Source organism: Passer domesticus, chromosome 13 (assembly GCF_036417665.1).
Source record: "Passer domesticus isolate bPasDom1 chromosome 13, bPasDom1.hap1, whole genome shotgun sequence".
In the NCBI taxonomy this organism is placed as follows: domain Eukaryota; kingdom Metazoa; phylum Chordata; class Aves; order Passeriformes; family Passeridae; genus Passer; species Passer domesticus.
This window is the reverse complement of record NC_087486.1, coordinates 20,575,419-20,590,012: the sequence shown is the minus strand read 5'-3', so window position 1 is coordinate 20,590,012 and position 14,594 is coordinate 20,575,419. Positions and strand designations below refer to the sequence as shown.

Genomic DNA, 14,594 nt, shown 5'->3' with positions numbered 1-14,594 from the left:
GAGACAAGGCAGGGGCAGAGGAAAAGGCAGAGCCAGGCCCAGGGGACAGGGCTGCCATGGTGATGGCTGTGAGGTCACTGCCCCTGCAGCAGCCTGGCTGCCCTCAGCAGACGTTCTGGCCAGAAGCGTTGTGAGGGCACCCAGCACATCAGAGAACCCACACAACAGGAATTCTGTCCTTTGGGATGAGGGGGTTTCAATGGGTCCAGTTGCACAAAGCTCCTGCTCTTGGACAATTCCGAGGATGAGGCATCTACTTCTCTGGAAAAACAGTTGCAGTTTTGTGCCACTCTCATCATTGTAAAATATTTCCTCCTTTTAAGAAATGTAAATCCACCCTCATTTAGTTTAGAGATATTGACCCTTGTTCTGTCACTGCAAGATTTGGGAGAAAATAACTTTGACCACTATTTTTCCATTTTCACAGACCTGGAGAATACTGAAAAATCTCCCAAGATGGGGTTTGGAGGCCTCATCACATAACCAGCATGGAGAGGCTGATGGATCTGGGCTCAGTGGTGTGGTGTCTGAGGACAGAACAGGAGTAGTCCGGGAGGGAGTGAAGGGTTGTATCAGAAAGGAGTTTTTCTTGTAAAAAGCAGCTAGAGAAAGAAATAATGGCACCAAGGGTGTGGAGTGCCCCTGCCCCATGAGGTAGGGATTCTACCCAGACAGACACCATCGGGCGATGGGTGTAATTGAAAGCAGATTCCACCCCTCCACCCTGTGGGGTGTGCCTCTGCAATCCCGGGAAAAGACACTCCACCCCATTTGGTAAAATAAGGAATGGGCCCAGAATGTTGTTCCTTTTCTGTACCCTTATTGGTTTAAATTCTACTGCAATGTCTCCAGCTTAGATTTTTTTTTTGGTTGTCCTCCTCGATCCACCCATTTCCAGTCCCCTGCTCCCTCTGCTGTTGGACCCCGACCCTAAACTTCACCTCTAAACCCATGACCCCACCCCCTTCATTTCTTGTCTTGGTTCCCTGGCACAATAAAGGATCCTGGGTTTTCCTAAACGAGATCCATCCTGTTGCCATCCTTTCCCTGTTGGTCATCCGTGCCTGCCTGAGGTCTGAGACTCCGGGGCCCTGAGGGAATTGTTGCGCCCCTCACTGTGGTGGAACACAACACAGGGGCAGCTGGGGAGCCCCAGACTGGACATGAGGACAAAAGAATTCCCCTCCCAGGGCAGGGTTGGGATGCAACACATCCCCCAGAAGGACCCTGGAGCAGCCCAAGGCTTTGTGTGGGCAGGCAGAGGCAGGCAGGAGGCAGAGCTGTCAGCAAAGGAAGGGGCCAGCCAGGTGGGGCAGCCGGGGGATGACAACAGCCTGCAGGGACAGAGGCACAGGGCAGGGACACCGTAGGACAGCCTGGGCTGCACAGGGCACAGGGATGGGCAGCAGCTGCAAGGCCCTGACACAGCCAACTTGTGCAGACACAAAGAGCACCAAAGCCCCAGAGGGTCATTAAAGTCCTTGTGCTGTGTCTGTGCTGCTGAGCTGGGCCGGGCTCCTGGCCCAGAGGCAGCTCCTGGCAAGGGCAGCGCTGCAGAGAGACAGCTCTGGCCAGAAGCAGCTCCTGTGCACAGCCCAGCAGGGCTGGGGCACTGGCAGGGCAGCTCAGGGACACCAGCTAGGCACAGACAGAGCTGAGAGGGGCTCAGCACTGGCAGGGGCTGGGGGATGTCCCAGAGGGGCTGTGTCACAGCGGCACCTCTGTGGCTGTGTCCTAGAGGCACAGAGCAGCTGTGATGTCAGCAAGGGGCTGTGTGACAGCACAGAGTGGGCTGTGTGAGGTCACAGGTTGGGCTATGACATCACAGAGTTTCTTGTGTGAGGTCATTGAGTAGCAACAGCATCACAGAGGGGATTCTGTATGACATCATAGAGCGGGTTGTGATGTGAAAGTGTGTGCTGTGACATTACAGAGTGGCAATATGGCATCACAGAGAGGATTGTGTAACATCACGGAGGGGGTTGTGACATCACAAAGCTGTCTGTTACATCATAGAGTAGGGTGTGAGGCCATGGAGTAGCCTCTGCCATCATGGAAGGTGACTCTGTGACATCAGAGAGTGGGTTGTGACATCACCGCGTGATGGAGTAACATCATAGAGCCAGCTGTGACATCACAGAACAGACTGGGACATCACATGGTGAGTTTGTGACATCACCAAATCTTCTGTGACATCACAGTGCAGATTTATAATATCACAGAATGGTATCCCAGCACTGGCCCTTTGATATCATGAAGCTGCTTTGTGACATCACAGAGCAGGCTGTGACATCACAGAGCAGTTGTGTGCCATCACTGAGTTGCCTGTGACATCATAGAGTAGGCTCTGTGACATCATAGGCTGGACATCATAGAATGGATTCTGCCATCACAGGGTATCTGTGTGACATCAGAGAGGGGTTGTGACATCACAAAATGGCTGTGTGACATCCCAGGGTAGGTTGTGTAATATCACTACAATAACTGTGACATCGTAATGTGGGCTGTGACATCACAAATGGGCTGTGTGATGTCACAGGGGCTTTGTGACATCACAGGAGCTGTGTGAGGTCACAGGGGCTGTGTGAGGTCACTGGGGAGGTCACTCTGCCCCAGCCCCCCTCACAGTTCCCCCAGAGCAGTCCAACGCTGCTCGTGCACAGCAGGGTCCCCTGTCCCCCAGGGTCCCCCCGCCCCCAGCGCCGCAGCCTCTCCCAGAGGATGTTCCATGAGATTGACCCCAGAGCCTGACACGGGGACAGGGGGCCGGGGCCATGGGGGGTGGAACAGGGGGACAGGGACCCCCCGGCAGCCTCCCCGTGTCCCCCAGGGCCAGAGCCTGGGCCAGGGCTCCTTCACCCTGTTACAAACGAGGGCTTGAGAGCACTGAAAAAATCCCCAGCAAGAGATCAGCAACAACCAGATTTAATATTAAGTGACAGCACCACAAAGTTCCTTGGTAAGAGTCACTCTTGACTGGACACTTCAGGCACACCAAGGAAACAAAGCAACAACAAAACCATACAAAATCCCGACAATCAAACCAGAAATAAACCAAGACCTGACCCTGTGTGTGTGTGTGTGTGGTGTGTGTGTGTGTGACAACAGGACAGTGAAGGCAAGGACAAAAGGAATACGGCCTAAAAGCTGAACAGGACTAAACAGAGCTCAAGCTTAACAGGACTTAACTTATACCTTAACCTTAACTGATACCTTAAACTTCACAATGAAGCAAAAGAACAGCACTTAACAGTATTTAACCTAACTTATAACCGATGACTTATCAATTTAAAAGAGGAATAACATGTAACAATATTTAACTTAGCTAATAACTTATATTAAATGTAACAACTTAGCAAAAGAACAATTCTTAGCAGCATTTAATTTCACTTACAGCTTATGATTTAACCTCACTTACGGGCCTGACTGACTCAGCTATCCAAGGCACTCCAACCCCTCAGAGAGCAGCATTTCTGCCACATTTCCCCAGCACAGGCACTCCTGTGTGCACACAGACACAAAGAGTCAGTGCAAGGCACCTGTGAGAAATTCCCCTGAGGGCAGGAAATGCTCCCTGTGGATGCTTTGGCATCTACCCAGCAGGTGAAGGGTTGAGGCTGGAGGAGTGGGGGGATCGGCCCAGGCTCCCTCGTTGTTTGGGATCCCTGAGTGCAGCAAACGGGAGATTTCCCAGCTGGGAGAGGCCCCACTCAGACGGAGTCGCTGGCCCAGGAGAGCTCCAAGGGGCTCCTTTTGGAGCGCTGTTTGTAGGGCCCCAAGAGAGGGGCTTCAGTCCCAGCAATGGTTCATCCTGGCCGCACTTGGCATCAACAGCTTTCTTTGGCAGTGTGAGAACAGGGATGTTGTGCCACTGAGGGAACAAAACCAGTTCCCAGGGCTGCTCCTACAGAAACCAGGAGCTGGTTGGGCAGCAGCAGTGGCTGGAGCAGACAGTGTTTGTGCTGAGCTGCAGAGGAGCTGAGCCCAGGGGCTGTTGGCCAAGGCCGAGGCCCAAGGAGCATTTCTGAGCTGGCAGGGCTCAGAAGGGGAGGGGGGAATGCAGCAGCACAGGGCCCATGGAACCAAGGGACCATGGTGACACTGTGGGGCCCTGTGACACCAAGGGACCATTGTGACATTGTGGGCCCCTGTGACACCGAGGGACCATTGTGAAACTGCAGAGCTTCATAGAATCATGGAGAGGACTATGACATTGCTGAGCCTCCTGGAACCAAGGGAACAGTACTGACTCTGTGTGGCTCCATGGAATGTAGGGATCGTGGTGACACTGAGAGGACCCATCAAACCAGGTGTCCATTGTTACACACTTGGGGCCTCATGGAAGTGTGGAGAACATTATGACACTTTGAGGTGTCATGGAACCAAGGGGCCCTTGTGATACTGAGAGACTCCATGGAGCCAAAGGTCCATTGTGACATTGCAAGGCCTCATGGAACCATGGAGACACCATTAAGAGACTTCACAGCCTCGTGGAACCAAGGAACCATTGTGACACTAAGGGGCACCATGGAAGCAAGGAGACCATTGTGATACTGAGGGTACTCATGGAATAATGGAGACCATTGTGACACTATGAGGCCCCATGGAATAAGCAAAGCATTGTGACATTGTGAGGCCTCATGGAACTAGTGAGACCATTGTGACCCTGGGGGTCCCCACAGAACCAAGAGGACCATTGTGATACTATGGGGCCTTGTGAAACCAAGAGGTCTTTGTGACACTGCAAGGCTGCATGGAGCCAAAGGTCCATTGTGACGTTGTGGGGCCTGATGTCATCAGTGGTCCATTGTGACACTGGATAATCAAAGGAGACCATTGTGACACTGCAGAGCTGCATGGAACCAAAGCTCCAGGGTGACACAGAGAGGCTTCCTGTCATCAATGGTCCATTGTGGCACTGGGGTGCCAAAGGAGACCATTCTGACACCACAAACATCCAGGGTGCAAAGGTCCATTGTGACATTGCAGGGCTCATGGAGCAGAGGAGTCACGTGTCATTGTAGGCCCTGGGGAACCATGGAGACCATTGTGACACTGCAAGGCCTTATGGAATAATTGGGACCATTGTGACACTGCAAGGCTTCATGGAACCCAGGCATCATTGTGACACTATGAGGCACCATAAAACTAAGGGAACACAGTACAGATCTGGCTGGTTTGGCCTCCCAGGTCCCCTGACTGGTCCAGCAGTCCTTGACATGTTGAGAATCTCTTCTCACCTCCTACTGAAATACTGAGGCTCTGTGGTTTCCTTCCTATGGAAAAGAACTCTCCTTCTCCTCCAGGCACCCATGGAAAAGAACTGGGATTTCACCTCCAAATTTCCTTATATCCAGGGATTGTTCCCACAGGAATATTGCCAGGACAAGTCTGGCTGGCAATGGTTTCATGGTCATTTCCCATCTGTCCCCAAAAGCCTGGGGAAGGCTCCGTGCTTTCCTTCCTATGGGAAAGAACTGTCCTGCTTCTCCAGGCTCCCATGGCCACCACTGGGCTTCCACCTCCAAAATTCCCTATATCCAGCGAGAACTCCCAGAAAAATCTGCCATTACTGACAACTCTGGCAGGCCTTGGCTCTCACTTGCCTTCCAAACACTGGGGCTCTGTGCTTTGCTTCCAATGGAAAAGAACTGTCCTTGACATCCAGGTGCCCATGGCCAGAACTGGGATTTCACCTCCAACATTGCCTACTGTGACAGAATGGAGGAGATTGTTGGCTCCAAACATTTTGTGTGTGGGGGAGAAAGGGGCAGATCCAGCCTTGCCCTGCCCTGGAACCCCAATCCCCCCAGAGCCTCTATCCCAGCCCAGCAGTGGCTGCCAGTCCCTGGCACAGCACAGGCAATGCTCCACAGCCACCTCTGGAGCCCCAGCCCAGCTCCTGAGTGACCAAATGAGCCCAAGTCCCACCTGGGGAAAGGGCCCAGGAAGATCAAGGGGTATTGAAGGCTGACCACAAGGCAAGCACACATCTTGACCTGACCTCCTCTTGGAATTTCCATATGAGCACCGCTGGAATCCAGGAGTTGGTAGCTCTGTGTGTGCTGCTCTATATCTTTTTTGTCTTTCTCCCTTTCTGTCTTCTATTTCGATCCATTTGAAAATATTGAGTAAATTAAAATGGAACACGCTTAGAGTTTGTGAAGATGAATGGGCCAAGTTAATGCTTTGAGAAGTGTATTTCGGTGATTGAATGTCCTATGAAAAATTTTGCTAAAGTGTTTCTGATTTTCTAAAGTTCCCTGTAAAGGCTGTTTTGTTGTTTTGAGCTCCTGAGAATCTGTTGTCAGTATTTCTCCAGTACATCCAACTCAGAAAAGACAAACAATTGTAATTCCTTTTAAATGTCTCACTGAGAGAGTTGTCTGGGGGATGGGAGTCAGGGCCTTGTCTGTCCTGCTTGGCACAGCCCAGGCAGGGCTTTCCCAGCCACATTCCACACTCCATTTCCCAGCTGGAGCCGCTGGTGCCTCTGAGTTCTGCTGGCCCAGTCCCAGGGACGCTGTCCTTGTCTGCCCATTCCCCCACGGTCTCTGGGCAGGGATGGCCTCAGTGGGGGCTGCTGACATCCTCAGCAACTTGGAGGCTGCTGCTGGATTTCACTGCTCTAGAGGCTTGTTCAGCCTTCAGTTCTTTAGTTAAGGAATTCAGTGTCCCAGGGCTCATTAACATTCCGAACACCTTAATAAGCTCATCCTCTGGGAATAATTTTATTTAAGTGTTTAAAGAATTTGTGGTTAATTAGAGAGATTTCAGAAGCCTATTCAAACTGAATATATTCTATTTAAAGACAGAAAACATTTTTCAGATCCTGTTTAGGTATTTTTCCTGTTAATTCATTGATATATGCAATCTCCAATTGGCACTGAATCCAAGTACCTCCTCATGCAGTCTGAATAGATATGAAAATCAAGACCCTTCATGGCTGACAATCAATCAGACTCTGTCCCTACCTCCACCCCACCATTTCCCCCATCCAAGCCCTGGTGCTCAGAGCAGCCTTGTGCAAATCTGAACTCCCTCCAGCCCAGGCTGGTCCTGCAGGTTTCAGCTCTTTGGCTCCAAATCCCACCTGCTTTCCTTGGAGAAGGAGCTGCCCAAGACACAGAGGGATGTTCATTTATTGTCAGCCAACAAGGCCAAGGGAAGGCACAGCTCCATCCAATGCAACAATCATTCTTCTCCCTGGCTCTGCTCTGGCCCTGATCCTCACAGCCTGTCCTGTTTCCTTTTCATTTGCTGGAACATTTTCATTATATTGTTTTTTGGAGCAGTGTTTTAATAGATCTGGCTGAGGCTGCTGAAAAGAGTACAGCAAGTTACTTTTGTGAGGGGTGGGAAACTGAGCTCTTGCATATCCAGTGTTTCTGTTGTTGGAAGTCTTCAATCCCACCTCTCTGATGGGATGAAATAGCTGCTACTAATCCAATTTCTAAAGTATCATGCATCGAACTGACACTATTTGAAGACTTAAAAATAAAGCCAATTTAAACAAAACTCAGCTCTTTTCCATTTTCTCTGTTCCACAGTTGATAACAGAAGACAGGAGAGAAAGATTGTTTTGGGAACAATGATTTCAGGACTCTAAAAATAATATCAAACCTGCTCTGCCACACTCTCAGCTGTTACAGCCCCAAAAAGCACCGGCTGTCTTTGCTCACAGAGTCACAATTGTGGTGGGATTTCTACCACACCACAGGACAGCCAAGTTTTGGGTTTTTCCCTGGCAATAACTAGAGCACTTCTGGGCAGCAAGGCAAACATGTGGCTCTTCTAATGGCCCTTGAAATTGGACATGTGAAATGAGGGAGACAAAGCCAAAGGCCAGCTGAACCTGGGATCTCTGAATGGGTCTTCCCATTCTTCCCAGGATAATGAATGGCAATCACTGTTCTGCCAAGGAAAGGGCATCTGCTCGGAATGTGGTGTAGAAAATGTGCTTTCTGCTCCTCTCAGAGCCAAAATTCCTACCCATTTCTTCGAAGTCCTTCTTAGATAAGGACCATGTTCAGCTGAGTGACAGTGAAGCAAAATGGCAAGCCAGGAATACATTGCCCTGCACACAACATCCTCCATTGCCATGGATGGTTTCTCACTGGCACACAGGAGGAAGGAAGGAAGGAAGCCAAATGCATCATTGTACATCAAGTCAGACGTGTTGAGGGATGAACAGATCTCACAGGGATATGGAAACCTGCCCTGAAAAGCAGTTCAGAGAAATCCTGAGCTGTTTTGGGGTCCTAGGCATGAAGATGCTCAGGATCTTCCACAGATGCTCAGCAGGCAGTAGGATTGCGGCTGGATGTCACTCTGGCAATGCCAGTGGCTCAGCTGAGAGCTCTGGCAGTGACTGACACTGCACTGAGAGGGGCCACAGTCCTGCAAGGGGCTTTCATCAGGAGCAAGGAGCAGCCTAGAGGGTGGGCAAGGCTGGATCTGTACCACTGCGTGCTCATCCTTCACCTGAATGTGGAACTGCCCCCAAAGTTACCATGCATCGCTTTTTCTTTTTCTCCTCTTGGGTATATTTTGGAGCAGCTGTTCTATGTGGCTTTTGATGGTGATCCTGTGGGAAGCAGCCATTTGCCTGCTGTGCTATCCTCGCAACTAATACTAACTCCTCATTCCCTGAAGTTTTATTTGGGGATTTTGATCTATTTGTTTGATTCGTTTGCAGGGGTTTCTTGTGTGTTTGTTTGTTTTTGTTTTTGTCTGTTTTGGTTTGAGTTTTTTGTTTGCTTTTTTATAAATGAGTGGTGAAGTTGGCATAGCCAAATTTAGGATAATGTAAAGCAGGCTTGACTTTCCAGAAATTCCTTTTGGCTGGGTTTAGTTGAATCCCCCAGGGTCAGGATCACTATTGTATTTTCACGTTTTGCCCAGCATCATCAGCCTACCCAGTCTCTGCTTGGTGTTTCACAAATGGAGAAGACAATGGACAGTATGCCAAGCTTCCTTTCAAACAGAAAAACCTGGGTCAGCACGACAGAAAAGAAGAAGGAGAAAAAAGGAAATCACCAGTTAGAACAGAACCAGTGTCCCACCATCTTCCTCTCCACTGTTATTAGTTTTGTACATTTAGAGGCAAACCTGGGTCTAAGGCTTGCATCTCTCAGTTCCTGATGCTATTTGCTACCCTGCAGCCTTGACTGGCCCTGATGTGACTGACTGCTGGGCAAGTGGGGCTGGGGATGCTCAGCCTGGAGAGAGGAGACACTGGGCGGCCTCACTGTGGCTCTGCAGGACTGGAAGGGTCCCGCAGGAAAGAAGGGGACAGAGTGTTCAACAGGGCCTGTGCTGACAGGACAAGGGGGGATGGCTTTCAACTGCAGCAGGTTGATTGAAGCTGCATCTAAGGAAGCTGCTCTTTTCCACTGGGGGTGGTGGGGCACTGGCCCAGGCTGTGCACAGAGGCTGTGCATGCCCCATCCTTGGCAACAGGGCTCTCAGCAGCATGCTCTGGGGGAAGACTGCTCAGCTGGGAACAAGATGTTGTTCTTCAGGCTCCCTTGCAAGCCCAACCGTTCAGGGACTCCATCATTCCATGGTCTCCACTGTCCACTTCAGATGGAGCCTGGGAACTGTGATGTCACAGCCCACGCTCCAGCTGGAACGTCCAGCGCCCAGCAAAGGGCACAACACAACCCTTGGCCGCTGTGTTGACACGCTCTTCACCTCGCTCCTGCCCTCGCCTTTCACTCTTCTTATCCCCCCGATAATCCGATCATTCCTGATAGCTCCTGAGTGCCAGGATTTCATCATCCAGCCCTGCAGGATGCTCCCCTTTGTCCTGAGGAAGGTATGGTGCCATTCCATGGAGGTGGACACCCCCCACCTGCCCAGGTGGGCTGGAGCTCTGTGGGGATGGAGTGGGATAGGGACCCCCTCTGAGCTTTTGCTACCTCTACAGGCTGTCCCAGACAGAGAGGAGGAGATGGAGGTAGACACCAAGATTGATATGGAGGAGGAGATGGAAATTGACGGAGAAGACCCTGGAGAGGAAGAGATGGATGTGGATGAGGATGTTGAAGAAGAGATGGACGTGGATGTGACTGAGGACGAGGAGATGGATGTGGATATGGAAGAGTCCATTGAGAACATGGATATTGATTAAGAAGGTGAGGAAGAGGCCATGATCTTGGCATGAAGAGCAATGCCAGCAGCCAGACAGGCAGAGTGGGTCTCCTGCTGCCAGGCTGGGGCTGGGCTGGGTGCTCCCTGCTCAGGGACATTGTAGCCAGGGCACTGGATTCCGGTGGCCATCCACAGCCTGTCCTGTGCCTGCTTTGCTCCACACAAGCTCCGTCCCAGACCCAGCCAGGCTCAGTTCTGGTAGCAGAGTCCTGCTGCTGGGCCAGCATGTGCCAGCCTGGGGGCACATGCAAGAGCTCTGTGTGCCTGACTGGAGTGACCGTGCCATTTGCTTTTCTTCCAGGTGCGATGGACATCACCGACAGAGGCACCACGCTTTTGTATATATGTTTTACACTTTGTTGTTGTTCTTTAGAATATAGATTTTAGGACTTCTGTAAATACGTTTCACATAGTTTTGCTAGGTAGGTTTTTCTGTATATATGTTCTATCGATTGTTGTTGTTACAAATATGCTTAGAATGTAAATATGTTCTGTATTTTTGCTGCTGTTCTTCTGAAATAAACAAATTTTATTTTTCACATCCCAGTTCTCCTTGCATTTGCTTCAGGCACAGGCAGCATTTTGCAAAGTTGTAGTTTCCACTTGCTCCAGGTTCCCAGGGCTGGAGGTCAGAAGTAGATGAAGGGGAAAAAAACCCACAATTAAGAGTGTCCATGACACCCAGAGCCAAAAGAAGCCCAGGGGATCAGGAAAGAGGGAAGCACGTGCCCCAAACAACAGCAGAAATGTAGTGGGAGCTCTGGAGGGAACAAAAGAAAGAGGAAGCCTGAGGGAAGGAAAAAACGTCTCCCCACAAGGTGTTTTGCTTTTTTTCATTGAGAGTCTCTTCTATCATGTGGTGGAAACCCAGAAAAATAAAGGTCAGGAGAAGCATGGTTTATTGGGAACATTCCTGCATAGTAGACAATCCTTGTGCAAATCATTCCATGCAGCACTCACATATTTAATTGCTTCTCTTCCTGGGGAAGCAGAGTTGCTTTATTTACTCCAAGCAAGATTTTCTCCCTCCTCCCTGGCAAAGAACAAGCTCCCATCCTGGCAAACGCTCGCTGCTTTCCTTAACACTCATCACACCCATGCTAAGGAGAGTGGAGCAGGTTAATTTATCACTTGTTGCAAGTTCTAAGTCCTTCTTAGATAAGGACCATGTTCAGCTGAGTGACAGTGAAGCCAGGAATACATTGCCCTGCACACAACATCCTCCATTGCCATGGATGGTTTCTCACTGGCACACAGGAGGAAGGAAGGAACACAAATGCATCATTGTACATCAAGTCATACATGTTGAGGGATGAACAGATCTCACAGGAATATGGAAACCTGCCCTGAAAAGCAGTTCAGAGAAAGTCTGAGCTGTTTTGCAGTCCTAGGCATGAAGATGCTCAGGATCTTCCACAGATGCTCAGCAGGCAGTAGGATTGCGGCTGGATGTCACTCTGGCAATGCCAGTGGCTCAGCTGAGAGCTCTGGCAGTGACTGACACTGCACTGAGAGGGGCCACAGTCCTGCAAGGGGCTTTCATCAGGAGCAAACAGCAGCCTGGAGGGTGGGCAAGGCTGGATCTGTACCACTGCGTGCTCGTCCTTCACCTGAATGTGGAGCTGCCCCCAAAGTTGCCATGCATCACTTTTTCTTTTTTCTCCTCTTGGGTATATTTTGGAGCAGCTGTTCTATGTGGCTTTTGATGGTGATCCTGTGGGAAGCAGCCCTTTGCCTGCTGTGCTCTCCTCGCAACTAATACTAACTCTTCATTTCCTTTGGTTTTATTTGGCGTTTTTTATCTATTTCTTTGATTGGTTTGCTGCATGGGTTTGTTTGTTTGTTTGGGTTTTTGTCTGATTTGGTTTGAGTTTTTGGTTTGCTTTTTCATAAATGACTGGTGAAGTTGGCAAAGCCAAACTCAAGATAATGTAAACCAGGATCAGCTTTCCAGAAATTGCTTTTGGCTGGGTTTAGCTGCATCCCCCTGGCTCAGGATCACTAGTATATTTTCAGGTTTTGCTCTGCATATCAGCCGGCCCAGACTCCGCTTGGTGTTTCACACATGCAGAAGACAATGGACATTGTGCAAAGCTTCCTTTCAAACAGAAAAACCTGGGTCAGCATGACAGAAAAGAAGAAACAAAAAATCACCAGTTAGAACAGAACCAGTGTCCCACCATCTTCCTCTCCACTGTTCTTAATTTTGTACATTTAGAGGCAAACCTGGGTCTAAAGTTTGCATCTCTCAGTTCCTGATGCTATTTGCTACCCTGCAGCCTTGACTGGCCCTGATGTGACTGACTGCTGGGCAAGTGGGGCTGGGGATGCTCAGCCTGGAGAGAGGAGACACTGGGCGGCCTCACTGTGGCTCTGCAGGACTGGAAGGGTCCCGCAAGAAAGAAGGGGACAGAGTGTTCAGCAGGGCCTGTGCTGACAGGACAAGGGGGGATGGCTTTCAACTGCAGCAGGTTGATTGAAGCTGCATCTAAGGAAGCTGCTCTTTTCCACTGGGGGTGGTGGGGCACTGGCCCAGGCTGTGCACAGAGGCTGTGCATGCCCCATCCTTGGCAACAGGGCTCTCAGCAGCATGCTCTGGGGGAAGACTGCTCAGCTGGGAACAAGATGTTGTTCTTCAGGCTCCCTTGCAAGCCCAACCGTTCAGGGACTCCATCATTCCATGGTCTCCACTGTCCACTTCAGATGGAGCCTGGGAACTGTGATGTCACAGCCCACGCTCCAGCTGGAACGTCCAGCGCCCAGCAAAGGGCACAACACAACCCTTGGCCGCTGTGTTGACACGCTCTGCACCTTGCTCCTGCCCTCGCCTTTCACTCTTCTTATCCCCCCGATACCCCGATCATTCCTGACAGCTCCTGAGTGCCAGGATTTCATCATCCAGCCCTGCAGGATGCTCCCCTTTGTCCTGAGGGAGGTATGGTGCCATTCCATGGAGGTGGACACCCCCCACCTGCCCGGGTGGGCTGGAGCTCTGTGGGGATGGAGTGGGACAGGGACCCCCTCTGAATTTTGCTACCTCTGCAGGCTGTCCCAGACAGAGAGGAGGAGATGGAGGTAGACACCAAGATTGATATGGAGGAGGAGATGGAAATAGACGGAGAAGACCCTGGAGAGGAAGAGATGGATGTGGATGAGGATGATGAAGAAGAGATGGACGTGGACGTGACTGAGGACAAAGAGATGGATGTGGATATGGAAGAGTCCATTGAGAACATGGATATTGATTAAGAAGGTGAGGAAGAGGCCATGATCTTGGCATGAAGAGCAATGCCAGCAGCCAGACAGGCAGAGAGGGTCTCCTGCTGCCAGGCTGGGGCTGGGCTGGGTGCTCCCTGCTCAGGGACATTGTAGCCAGGGCACTGGATTCCGGTGGCCATCCACAGCCTGTCCTGTGCCTGCTTTGCTCCACACAAGCTCCGTCCCAGACCCAGCCAGGCTCAGTTCTGGTAGCAGAGTCCTGCTGCTGGGCCAGCATGTGCCAGCCTGGGGGCACATGCAAGAGCTCTGTGTGCCTGACTGGAGTGACCGTGCCATTTGCTTTTCTTCCAGGTGCGATGGACATCACCGACAGAGGCACCACCCTTTTGTATATATGTTTTACACTTTGTTGTTGTTCTTTAGAATATAGATTTTAGGACTTCTGTAAATACGTTTCACATAGTTTTGCTAGGTAGGTTTTTCTGTATATATGTTCTATCGATTGTTGTTGTTACAAATATGCTTAGAATGTAAATATGTTCTGTATTTTTGCTGCTGTTCTTCTGAAATAAACAAATTTTATTTTTCACATCCCAGTTCTCCTTGCATTTGCTTCAGGCACAGGCAGCATTTTGCAAAGTTGTAGTTTCCACTTGCTCCAGGTTCCCAGGGCTGGAGGTCAGAAGTCGATGAAGGGGAAAAAAACCCACAATTAAGAGTGTCCATGACACCCAGAGCCAAAAGAAGCCCAGGGGATCAGGAAAGAGGGAAGCACGTGCCCCAAACAACAGCAGAAATGTAGTGGGAGCTCTGGAGGGAACAAAAGAAAGAGGAAGCCTGAGGGAAGGAAAAAACGTCTCCCCACAAGGTGTTTTGCTTTTTTTCATTGAGAGTCTCTTCTATCATGTGGTGGAAACCCAGAAAAATAAAGGTCAGGAGAAGCATGGTTTATTGGGAACATTCCTGCATAGTAGACAATCCTTGTGCAAATCATTCCATGCAGCACTCACATATTTAATTGCTTCTCTTCCTGGGGAAGCAGAGTTGCTTTATTTACTCCAAGCAAGATTTTCTCCCTCCTCCCTGGCAAAGAACAAGCTCCCATCCTGGCAAACGCTCGCTGCTTTCCTTAACACTCATCACACCCATGCTAAGGAGAGTGGAGCAGGTTAATTTATCACTTGTTGCAAGTTCTAAGTCCTTCTTAGATAAGGACCATG

General features: G+C 50.2%; 1 protein-coding gene across 1 annotated transcript; it reads left to right on the top strand.

Annotated features, from left to right (window-relative positions):
- Positions 1-12,947: 12,947 nt before the first annotated feature.
- On the top strand, positions 12,948-13,965 carry LOC135280469 (ribosomal RNA processing protein 1 homolog). Its single transcript, XM_064388389.1, has 3 exons — positions 12,948-13,090; positions 13,201-13,408; positions 13,726-13,965. The coding sequence occupies exons 1-2, from the start codon at positions 13,067-13,069 to the stop codon at positions 13,402-13,404; spliced, it is 228 nt and encodes a 75-aa protein (XP_064244459.1). The 5' UTR covers positions 12,948-13,066; the 3' UTR covers positions 13,405-13,408; positions 13,726-13,965.
- The last annotated feature ends 629 nt before the right edge of the window (positions 13,966-14,594 follow it).